Consider the following 12,129-nt stretch of genomic DNA (forward strand, 5'->3'; position numbering starts at 1 on the left):
ATGAGTGAACATTTTTGGTAAAAGCTTTCTTGCAGCAGGAGTTTTGTGCACTGAGCAGTGCCCAGACCTGCCAGCTCCTGAAGTCAGTGCTTCACAGGGCTCTGACTTCCCACCAGATAGGGTTCAGCTGGAGCAGAGCATTTGTGACACCCTGCTGTAAGGGTGGCCCTTCACACACAGCTGTACACACTGCACAGCTTCTGCAACAGGGGCTACTGGCTTTGTGACAGTTCCCTGCTCCTCCACATGGGAGTGCCTGGAAGTCAGCCTTACTTGATGCTGCTCTTGAAGGCATCATCTCTGGGTTCACAGCCCTGGTTTTAAATAGGACTGAACTGAATACTATAAAGATGGTTCGACACTTAATGAGTTGAACTCTGAGACTGGCAACCAGGGTTGTTAAGTTTTGCATTAGCAAGATATGTATAACAAGAGACCCCCTAGGAAGAGTAATAAACAGGAAACTACACAAAACCAAAATTTTCTGATTTTTCTGCATCCTACATTTTTGACTCCATCCTGGTAGTTGTTTTGACAATGTAACATAAACCCACTCATTGATAGACAACAACAATTCTGTAGGGGTGAGCTGATGACTCCTTGAAGTAAATATGCCCACAAACAGACCACAAATGTGTTTGCACAAAACAACTAAGTTGGCTGCAAACAGCTACTGAGCAACACTGTTCCAGGACTGAGGCAGCCCATGTCAGAGGCAGCAGCAGCACCCTGCCTTCCCCTGGGCTGCACAGGGAAACTGCTCAACAGAGCACTGAGCAGAAAGTCAGCATGCAACAGAGAGCAAAGAGCAACCCAGCACAACATAGTGTATCCACACAAAATGCAAACCAATTTGTTGGGTGAACTCAAACCCCAGGAATTTTTCACAATTCTTCAAAGAGGAAGTAATTCTTGCAGGGAAATGCAGCAACCCCACTAGCTGGCAATAGCTAAAGATGCTAATATTTACAGTGTTGCACTATTGTAATGGCTTTGGGGACAACACAGGCTCAGGGTTACTGGGCTACACTCAGTAACAAACTGCATGAAGAGATCAGTTCATGATGCAGATTTCTGAGCCATTTGATATACATCATCACAAAATGCGAGACAGTGCACATCACACAGATTGTTCCAACAAGGTGCTGAGACACCAGAAAGGACACAGTGTTTAATCACAGGCAAAGCTTCCAGTAAACAGAGAGTGATTTCTACTCACCTCTCTCCACCTAACCTAAATTTGAACTGAGCAGAAGTTGGCTGCTGTGCTTTTACTCCCATGCACATTGTTGTGTGCGTGTAGCTTACCTCCAGGGAGAATGACAACACAACGTCTGACTTGGAAAGCTGGTTCTCATTTTCCTCTCCCATGTCAATTATTGAGGTGTTGTGGCTACGTTTAAGCTTCTGCAGCTTGAACTCAGAGCCTCCTTTAGACACAGGCATGCTCTCCAAGTTTGCCATCAGGAGATTGACAGATGACTTCAGCTCCTCAATGTACATGTTCTCCATTTCTTTGGACACAAACTTGGGAAACTTGCGCTCCTTGGATTTGGAAACAAACACAACAGAATGAATGTTTGTGACAATCACCAGCCACTTTTTGCAGTGGGAGAATCCCCCAAGAGCATCTGCAGAGGTTTGTGAGCAGTGAGCTCCTACAAACCAGATGACAAATTACAGTTTCCCCCTAAGTAATGTAGAAACATTATTGCTAGTTTCTCACAGAATTACTACTTGGTACTTGTCCAACTTTCCTGTATCTTGCATGCACTTGCATTTCACAGACCTTTCTATCTGCAAATGGGCTTTTTCCTATGGATGGCATTTTCCTCAATTACAAACACTCCAGGCCAGATCTCAACTGAATTTTGTGACCAACAGCAACTCACTAAGGATTCAGAGGATGCTGACAGTAACAAATTTGTTTTCCAGTCTCCCAGTTGTGCCAGCTCTTTTTAAAACACTTCTGAGCAGTTGATTCATCAGGTTTCTAGCTGTGAAAGGTGCCCAAAGAGAGAAAACCAGCCATGTGTGGGCAGGAATGTTTGGTCCTAACTGGAAGAAGAAGTAAAACATCCTTTCCACTACTTGCCAAGGCCAGAGCCTCCCCCCGAAAAGACAATTTTTCCCTGTGAGACTTTCCAGTGCTGCTTGCTGTCAACAGAAAATTTAAACTCTAAAACCAAGGGTAACAGTGAGAGCAAAATATGATGTTCCCCAATTGATGTTCTCAGCTTTGAACTGCTGCCCATCACCAGCCTGAGCCCTACATCTTCTAACAACTCCTCCCATGGCCTGAATCTGCTCAGGATTCAAATGTCTCTCAGAGGGTTACAAGGACTGTGCAAGGTGTAAGACAGTGAGGCAGCATCTGCAGCCAGGGAACACAAGGCTGATGTGCAAACAATCTTGGTGGCAATTCACAACATTGTAAAAAGCCATTTGTAAAATGTATGCTGGAAAAGAAAATAAGGTCATGTTTCTTCTAGAAGACTGTCATCAGGCTGCTGAAAGAGCTCTCCTCTGCACTAGTTTTTGCATCAGTCATTAAGATCATACATACTACGAGCAGAGCTCACAGCAGCACTCACACCAAGCAGCTGAAGTATAGCCATCTGTTTCCAGCCTCAATCTTGGGAAGTAATTTCCTCATGTAAATTAGACCTACAGTAAAATAAACCACCTAATCAGCCTCCTGTATTGTCTGTGCATTATATAAGTTGCAAGTCACCCCCAGGGAAAAAAAAAAAAAAAACAAACAACTGTTTCTAGATTTTGAGAACTACTGCTGCAGCAATGATGTTCAGACATTATTGCTTTTTCACCCTGCTGTCATCCATCTCTCCAGGGACTGCAATTTTGGCACTGCCCTCACAAACCTCTTCAGCAGTGCAGCAAGGACCGAGACATTTCACTGTGTGCCACCAGCAACTTCTTGTATTAGGACTAAAAAGTTTGAAGTGATGCATAACAGTTTAACTGGGACTATTTAACTGATGCTGGAAATGCAGAGATGCAGATGTGGTCTCAAGTCACCCATCAGACTGGAGATAAAGCTGAGGGAAGTCTGGAGTAAGAAACTATCAAGAGATGGGGGAAGTCAGGAGTAAGAAACTATCAAGAGATGCAGACAACAGCAAGAAAGGGCATTAGTCACCTCCCCATGAACTGGGAGCAGAGAGAGGATCAGGAACAGGGAGAGGCACAAGCATGGAGACAGGCAGAGTTAGGATGCTGAGGAATGACCTGTCCAGCAGGCTGGAGCTGAGTGAGCAGCCCCAGACAGACATATCACTCCAGTGTCACCACCAGGTCTCATTGAGTTGCTCCTACACGTGCTCCTCCTTGTCCTTGAGGCCAGGTGACTGGGAGGGGAAAAAGGCACCACAGGACAGCAGAGCACTTGCCACTGCAGAGAAAAATATACGTCTGCCTTGGCATCACTAAGCTCTCAGCTGTAATGCTGCTCTATTTAGCTGCTGGAAAAGTACAACATACAGACTGAAAAGCCTGTCCAGATTCAGCTTTAAAACATCTGCTTGCCAGAGTGTGATCCTCATGCTGCCTGGCTCCAAGGCTGGGCTGATGGGCTTTGATGGAGTTGGGCTCAGTGAGGGACCTTGCCTAGCACTGCCCTAGTGCTGCACTGAGCTGCACTCTCCTGGGCACAGGGGAAGGCAAAAAGACCCAGAGCCGTGTCCTGGCATGCAGAGGCAGGAAAGCTGGCACAACAGTGACTTGTTCAAGGTCACACAACAGCTGAGATGAAGCCTTGCAGAGCCACTGGTCCCGTAAGACTCCACAGCCTTTGCTGCCTCTGAAGTGCAAATGTCCTAGCGTGAATTTCTTAATTTAACAACGAGGTATTAATTTGCCTCGAGCATGGAATCTCCAAGACAGACACCTCAGTGCTGGTTTCACAAGCACTGTAAGCCTCCCTCTGCAGCAAATCTGTATTAAAAGCTGCAAATTGGAGATAAAAATGGAAATGCTATCCTTTCACTGAGATGAATGGTGAACCTGCCCTCTGTTACAGGGAAAGCAGCCTTGCCCAGAAAGGAGGCTACAGAAGAAGATTCAAAAGGTCATTTGGATGCCTCCAAAATATGGTATTCATGGATCTGAAAGAACAAGGTTTCTCGCAGGCAGATGCTGGCGGGACCTGACATTCGGAAGAGAAAGTCTGCTGCAGTACCATGATGGAGATTAAATATCCCTGGCTGCCACCTGAAACCCAGGCAAATCCCTTTTACTCTAAACCACCCTCCAAGCTGCACTGTTGTATTTTGAAGGTTGAATTCTGCACAGAACTATGTCAGATTATGTTGAGGAGTTTCCCCCTGACTCTCTCTTGGATGGTCAGCAGTGTCATGGTTTGTTTTCAGCATCCTTGGGGGAAGAAAGGAAATGGCAAATTCTCATTTGCAAAAAATAATTCATGATGCTGCAGCTTCTGCTGGCTGCTACTGAATCATGCATATTGTTGTTCAACATACCATAAAGAGAAAATGAAATAACAAAACCAGGCAATCTTTTTCTCAGGGCCTGGCTACCTACCTCAGAACCAGTGCTCAGTGCAGAGGCTTACATTTCACTGCAAATAAATACTGCAGGTTTTCTTGACAAGAATGAAGTGGCAAAGGGCCAAATGCTGAACAAAAGAGCTCCAGCGAGTTTGCTGTTTTGCTGCACCATTGATTTGCCATGTGGTCTTTGGCCATCTCACTAATTTTATCAGTGAAGAGGGGAAAACCAGAGCCTATGTCCCCAAAGATGGAACAGTAGCAGATGTTTAAAGAGGTGTGAGTGACAAGGAGCTGTGCAGGCTCCACCAGCACCATTGTTAACGCCTGACTATAAATCAATGTGCTCTGCTTTTCACATCCAGGCATATCAGTGTGGTTGCAAACAGCTCTGATATTACCTATCTTATAAAAAATCCTAATTTGGGCCCAGCTCAGCGCTGGGAGGACTGTTGCTGAAAGGCAGGCCCCTAAACTGAGCTTGTCTCTGTGATTAGATTTTTTTTTTTGCCTTGTAGTAATGGTTTCTTGATTATCAAGAACAGCCAGATAGATCATTCCAAATGACTTCAGCCCCATTAGGGCTTTATCAGTGACTCAGAGCATCTGATTAGAGGCAAGGATAAAACTTGGCCATACTGATGTCAACAGGATCCTCTCCATCATCTATGGTCCACTGGAGGCCACTGTCTGGGGGTGTAATTTGCTCCTAGGGAGATGGCTCCTTACAGAAGGGTCTCTAGGGAGATTAGCTGACTGCTTGGTTATCAGAGCTGTCTGGAGGTCTCGTGCCTACTGCTCCAAACAGCAGCAATGTCTGCAGGGGGCAGTGAGGGCCTGACTGCTCTCATGCACAGTGTGAACTTCTTTGGGACAATACATCTGAAGGACCTTTATTGAGGCAGCATTCACCTACAGGCAGGGAATTGTGGCTCCTATCAGCCCAGCAAAAAACACAAATCCCACTAGGATGATTCCTGGCTCCTTTTTTACACATGATTATCCACCTTATTGTCTAGCATAGAAATGTGACACCTCTGAGGATTCACAAGAGATTTTTCAGAAACCTGAACTCTCCCAGCTCATCAGGACATTCCAAGAAATGTACCTCAGAACAGCTTCATCTTGTTTGTTTGCAGCTAAAATCTGATCGCTTTTAACCGGTAATTATTGTGAGAAGAAACTTGTAAGGGAATGACAGGACCTGGGGGCTCCCTCAAACTCCTTGTGTACTCCTAAATGAAGAGGTTATTAATAACAGTAGACTTTTGTTTTTACCTTGGCAATTTGTTCTGCCATCTGGAGACGTCCATCTAGCTCACGTCTGATCTGTGCTGCTTGTTCATCAGGGTTGTCCAGCTGTAGAAAAACAAAAGGCAGATCAAGGTGAAAAATTAACCAATGCAACCTTTAGGAGCAGTTCAGTTCTTCAGGCTGACCACCTGTGCTACATTGCTGATAGAGCGAGTGGTGAGGGGCCACATTCTGGAACAGAAGCCCCCACAAAGGACACAAACAATGTTCACCAATCCAAGACAGTTTCTGATGCCTGCCCTGCTGTCTCCTGGGGCTGAACAGAAGCCCCCACAAAGGACAAACACAATGTTCATTAATCCAAGACAGTTTCTGATGCCTGCCCTGCTGCCTCCTGGGGCTGAGCATCCTCACCCTGAGGAGGTCTGGTGCAGCATAGTTTGGAAAGTTACAGCTACAGTGCTGACAAAAGCTCTGATTCTCAGCCTGATGAAGGATGATCTCATCTCTTGGTGCTCACTGGATCAGATGAAACACCATGCTGCCCCTGACCCATTGCTCTCCACGGCATCTCCTCATCTCTCTGCCTGCACATCCCTTGCCTCCCCTCTGCCACACACGCTGCTTCACCACTGATTTTCCAGAGAGCCAACGATTACTATGGCTAAGACTGATGGAAAGTACAATTTTGATTAGCTTTTGAAAGCCTTTGTATGGATTTAATTCAGGAAAACTGCAAAGTGTCCTGACTGTGATCCAAATCCATTGAAGCTTCAATGGTTTAATTCACACCAGCTGCACAACATAACCTGCTGGTGTGGCTCATCTTTATCTTCCTGATCCCAGCACCAATACAGAGCCATGGATTACCAGCACCTTCCAGGATCAGCTGCCCCTGTTAGTTTCTCCATGAACAAATGTACCACACAACTATCCTGCACCTCTGGAAGCACCTCTTGGAGCTGCTTCATTAAGGGTAGGAAATGTACAGACTCAGATTTCCATTTCTTTGCAATTCTGAAAGAGGGAGCATTATTTGAATTCTATCCGAGCTAAAGTAATTGAGGTTAATCACACACTACCCAAAATAACTTAGGAGCTAAATTTAGAAATTGAGGATGCTGCTCTGGAGGAGGGTTGATTTTGCAGTATGATAATGAGCCAACAAACTGCCTCACGCTTTCTGCACTATCTTGATTGTGCAGATGTTTTCCAGTGATGCTACAGGTGTCCAGGAAAGATCTGACTGCAGAAGATTATTTTTGTTAGGAGCCAACAAGCAGCCTAGGCAGTCTCTGTGGCTGTGGTTGAGTGGGTAAGGTATTGCTTTCCAGGGCTGTGCTTCCCAAGACTAAGTAGTGACGCCAAGACAAGTAACCTGGTACTTAAAAGAAACAAAAAATCTTTCCAGGCTGTATTTTCAATGAAAGCAATCCTAGTCTGTTGTAGCCAAAATAACCTTTTCTTCTTGCTGTCTATGGAATGGTACTAATGAGACAGCCCCTGCCTGTCCTCCTGGAACCTTCCAGCAGATCTCTTGTGACTAAGGGCAGCAGCCTAACAGCTCAGCCACCATCTCCTGCTATGCCTGGGAAGGACTCCTGTGCCTGGGAAAGGCTCCTGCTGCCATCAGAGCAAGCAGAGTACATTTTAGACAGTCATAACACTATATAGAGCCATTAAGAGAGCAATGCTGGTACCCATAAAATATACTTTGCCTGTGAAATAAGGAAAGGTGCAAATGTGAGGCATACCATCTAAGCAAGACCAAGTAAGGCAACATAGACCTTAATATCATTAAAACTCAATTTCTTAACTAGAGAATCAGCTATTTATTATCTGCCACATGCATGCCCACTTTATATTCAAGCACTTGACAGCCAAATGCATAAATGATTTAAGAAGTCAAAGAGAAAATGAATTAGTTTCGTTCTGCATTATGACTATGTTATGGATGTACTGCAAATAAAGCAAAGATATAAATCATAAGGTTGCCCCAGTCAATTAAATGTGAAAAGCATTATAGCTTTCAGTCTATACATGATTTGTCATATGCACTGGGCTTTTCTTCAGCAGCATGCCACAAATACATGATTTACATAATTCGTAATTCTCAACTGATCATTACCCAACTGCCTGCTGGTAAATTAGATGTTTTCATACATCTACCCACAACCACATTAGTTCTCTCTGCCTGCCCTGCAGAGATCATCTACATTTGTGTAACAGTTGCTAAAGCAAAAGAATAAAAATTAAAAACTATGTGTAGAATGGGTTTTAAGTAGAACCCAAAACTGACCAGCACTGCAGCCAGCCTATCACTGCAGGCATTGCAGGGCAGATGTCTACTCAAAACCCTGGTGAGGGTTCTATTGCAAGAAAAAGACCTTGCAAGAAGACAAGTTTTTTATATATAAACTCTTAATAAGGAATAATCTTTAGTGGGTACTAGTAAGTAAGAGAAACGTGTTTAAAACATTCCTCATGAGAGTCTGACAGTTTTGATTGCCAGTAAGAACCAGTTGCTGGCCTGCAGAAGCAATCCTTTGCTTCCATCCCCTGAAACAAACTCACTGAGAGAATTTTCTTCCTGTTATCCTGAGAGGATGGGAGATAATCCCACTACATCATTGAAAGGCAGAAGCAGACACAAAACAACCAGCTTAATTAGTCTGTAAGATCTTCAACAAGATGCACAGGCACCTACCTAACGCACATCTAAAGTGTTCACTGCATCAGAGATCCCCCACACGTTGCCCAGCCTGAGCCTTATAGTTTTTAAAGCCAAGAGCCCAGGCCCACTCCTACTTATACCAGGAAATGCCAAAGGCAGTGCCAGGACATGAAGGGTGTTAGGGGATTTTAAACCCCCAAGCTTTTGGAGACCAAGTGTTTTATTTGAAGCGTTTACATTGAAAACTCCAGCTTTGGTCTATCACAGCTTAAAGCCAAACCATCCACCATTGCTGTCATGGCTCCAAAAGATCCACTGGAGCAGCCCAGGCTGCCCTCCTCTTTCCTGCTTTGCTGTGCACAAAGCACTTTGGCTCAGATTCACACCTCAGATCCACCCACCTGCCTGGGGACTGAGCAGGGCACAGCTCTCTTGCCATCAACAACAGCGAGAGGGCCGCAGATGGAACGAACCCTCCCAGCCTGGGGACAATGCTGGTGGCACAAGTGACATGCTGGCCACAGCCCTTGGCTGGCTGGTAAGAGCACAGTGGATCTGGCTGTTCCACCAAACATGGATTGATGGGGCACAATCCCAGCAGACACAGGGAGTGAAACACAGCACAGGAGCTAAACCCATGCTCTGAGCTCAGCTCTGCTGGGACTAACGTAAACTACAAGGGTTTATAATGAAATAACATTGTTGGGAGCCAAGAGGGTTTGTAATGACAGGATGCAACATACAGATACAACCTCCAATGCCTGGCACTTCCATGGATGTGACAAATATCACTGGTGTAACTGCCATCAGCACCAGCAGAAACCACTGGGACCATTGAACAGTTTAATCCCTCCCTGCCAGGCACTGCTAATGCTGACTGCTGCTTCCCAGCAAAGGCAGCAGATGTCACAACATCCCTGTTCCTGAGGAGCACCTGAGGCCTGTCCCAGGGCATGTCCCCTCCTGTATGAAAGGTTACAATGGCCCTCCCATGACACGTGCTCCTGCAGAAGACCAGCCATTTGCACCATCACTCTGGAAATACACTTTTTAAATGCTCAGGCAGCACAAAGGCCAAGCTGCAGCACCTGCTTTCTGCTGCATTGGGAGCAGAAACACACCTGGCTTTTATTCTTCTGGGAAGGAAAGCATTTAGTCCAGGCCTCTATGAAATCCTCAGCTATTGCCTGTGCTGGTTTTCCTCCCCAGCAGAATTGGCACCCAGGAATAGGTGATCAGGTGGGCTGCTGCTGAGCAGGGACTGTCCTGGCTGGGGGCAGTCTCAGTGATCCCAAACATTAATTTTATCTATCCCTGTATCCAGTACATCACCATGCAGCTGGGGGCTCTGAAAATGCCATTTTTGAATTATTTTCCGTGGCTGGAGGATTAAGACAAAAGCCATGACCCACTCATGTTCTTTCTAAGCCTGGCTTAATTTCTCCCAAAATAATTAGTGCAGCCAAATGCATATGCTGTGTATGATTATAGGTGCCAAATGCCTCAAAGAGAAAGTTTCAGGACACTCATCCTTTAACATGCCAGGAGCTCTGTAGCTCAGCAAATGGCTGATTAAGTATTTCAAAGCAAACATGCTCATGGTGAAGGCTGAACAAGATCACAATATGGGTGACAATTTTGCAGCTTTGATGTAGGGCTTTAGGAAAGATCTTTGTCTCATAAAAGGTGGTTTCATTTTGTGATGCACAGTGTGAGAAAACACTGAAAAATTCATAAGCCACATCAATTAATAATGAATCTGTCAGTCCAGGAGTACTCACAACATGTGGCAACAGCATCATGGAGTGCTCCAGCTGAAAGAAACATGGCCTCCAAAGTGACTCATGGCAGGGATGCCCTTGGTTTCTTACCACAAAGCTGCTGTTTTAGGAGATAAAGCACAATGAGGTAGGACACAGTGGCACCATGTGGCACACATATGCTCCATGTCAATGTCACAGACTGCTCTGCAGCATCCTTTCTCCACTAATGGTGAATATTCCTCTCTACAAGCAGCCAAGGGCAGTGGGATGGCAGCAGGCTTGTGCTCAAGGCCCTGACCTCTTCCCACAAGTCTGAAGTGGAAAATGGAGGAGGATCTGAACATCCCCTCTTCAGCTGCAGGTGGCATTCTGATTTCCCTTTAAACTGGGAACACAAATAATGCTAAACGGCCTCAGAAGGGTAAGTCACTAATGTCCTGGGTAACATGCTTAGGACATGAGCAGCAAACTGCAACCCACAGACTGCTGGCTGCCTTGGGATCTGAAACAGGAGCAGGGACACCTTGCCTATGTCAGGCACCTCCCAGCATCAGTAACCACAGCAGCATCTGCACAGCCCACCTATGGATTCAACAACCCTCACTCCTGCAGTTCTAGAGAGGATTTTGAGAGACCTGGAGGGATCTGTAGAACTTCAGCCTGTCTTCTTCAGCCTTTAGGACTGCAGTGACATATGATCCCCCAACATTCCAGGGGACTGATCTCCTGGTGCCACTGCACAGCAAGGATTTGTAAGGCTACCTCTCCTCTGGCCAGTCAGAGCTCCCAAAATCAGTCTTTGAGCTTCAGTCACACAGAATCTTCTTAGTACAACAGAAAGTTCCTATTAATTCAAGGAACCTCTGCCTATTTCCCTCCTGTCAGCCCTAGCTCCTCACACAACCCCAGGGTTCCAACACCCCAAAATGTGACAAGCCCCCTCCCCTGAGGAGGAGATTACCTTATTTTGCTCATGTGTAGGTAAAACAGGCTACACTGCAGGGATTCAGTCATTTCCATAATTCAGTAAGGGCTGCACAGCTGCTGTTTGCTGTGGATAGGTGCTGGCTCCCAGCAAACTCCTAGGTTATCTAACGAATGCCTGCTGCATGAGAGCACTCAGGGGGTCCTGGGAGGGTGATTTAAAACAATAGAAGGGACTTGGATAATTCAGTAAGGGCTGATGATTCTCTCTTAAAGAGAAATCTTATTTCATGCTTCACAAACTTTAGGGCTGCACTAGATTCCTCGGTGAAAACATTCCCTGGGATGTAGAGCAGCCTCTCCCCACCTCAGTGTGAATCTCAGAGTGCTGCAATACATCTCTGTGCCTCAGCAGCCACCAGGGCTGTGCAAGCTCTCACCCATTATGTCTGCCTGTGGATGCTGGGACCACCTCTGCCCCACTAGGAGAAGTGAAAAGGTCCAGCCTTGGATCCACCATGGTCTGAGTGCTGTCTTAGACAGCTGTTTATGCCATGAACTGGGATGGTTTTCCACCAGAGCATGGTACTCACTGCTCATCTGAGAGTGCTGATGGATCATCCAGCACGAGCTGGTGCCATGGCATGGGCAGGCAGGTGCCAGGCATGGATGCTGTGCAGGAAAAGATGATATCTCTCCATGCCCTATCAGTTCCCAACCTGCCTACCACCACAGCTCTCCACAGCTCGGCAAGGCTGCACCGTGGGGCTGAGGAAAGCTGAGACAAGCAAACCCAGCATGCATCTTTCCAGCAGGTTGTGCAAAAATACTTCCAGATTTATGTGCAATGATAAATCAAGGTAAATGAGAAACCAGATTCAGCAAAACAGGAAGGAGAAGAAAAAAGTGCTGCCTGCCATTGCAAATGATTTGCAAGCTGTTAAGAAAAGGGATGGCAGAGCACATCCACTCGGAAGGAACGCCCTTT

General features: G+C 46.0%; 1 protein-coding gene across 4 annotated transcripts in view; it reads right to left on the reverse strand.

Annotated features, from left to right (window-relative positions):
* Positions 1-12,129, reverse strand: part of CADPS (calcium dependent secretion activator) — a 206,374-nt gene that overhangs the window by 129,084 nt on the left and 65,161 nt on the right. For all 4 annotated transcript variants that reach the window (XM_059856711.1, XM_059856710.1, XM_059856714.1 and 1 more), the window contains exons 4-5: positions 5,805-5,885; positions 1,309-1,545 (exon numbers count right to left, since the gene is read on the reverse strand). In XM_059856711.1, coding sequence (XP_059712694.1) covers positions 1,309-1,545; positions 5,805-5,885 — 318 coding nt within the window. The remainder of the gene's footprint in view (positions 1-1,308; positions 1,546-5,804; positions 5,886-12,129) is intronic.

This window comes from Haemorhous mexicanus, chromosome 11 (genome assembly GCF_027477595.1).
Source record: "Haemorhous mexicanus isolate bHaeMex1 chromosome 11, bHaeMex1.pri, whole genome shotgun sequence".
In the NCBI taxonomy this organism is placed as follows: domain Eukaryota; kingdom Metazoa; phylum Chordata; class Aves; order Passeriformes; family Fringillidae; genus Haemorhous; species Haemorhous mexicanus.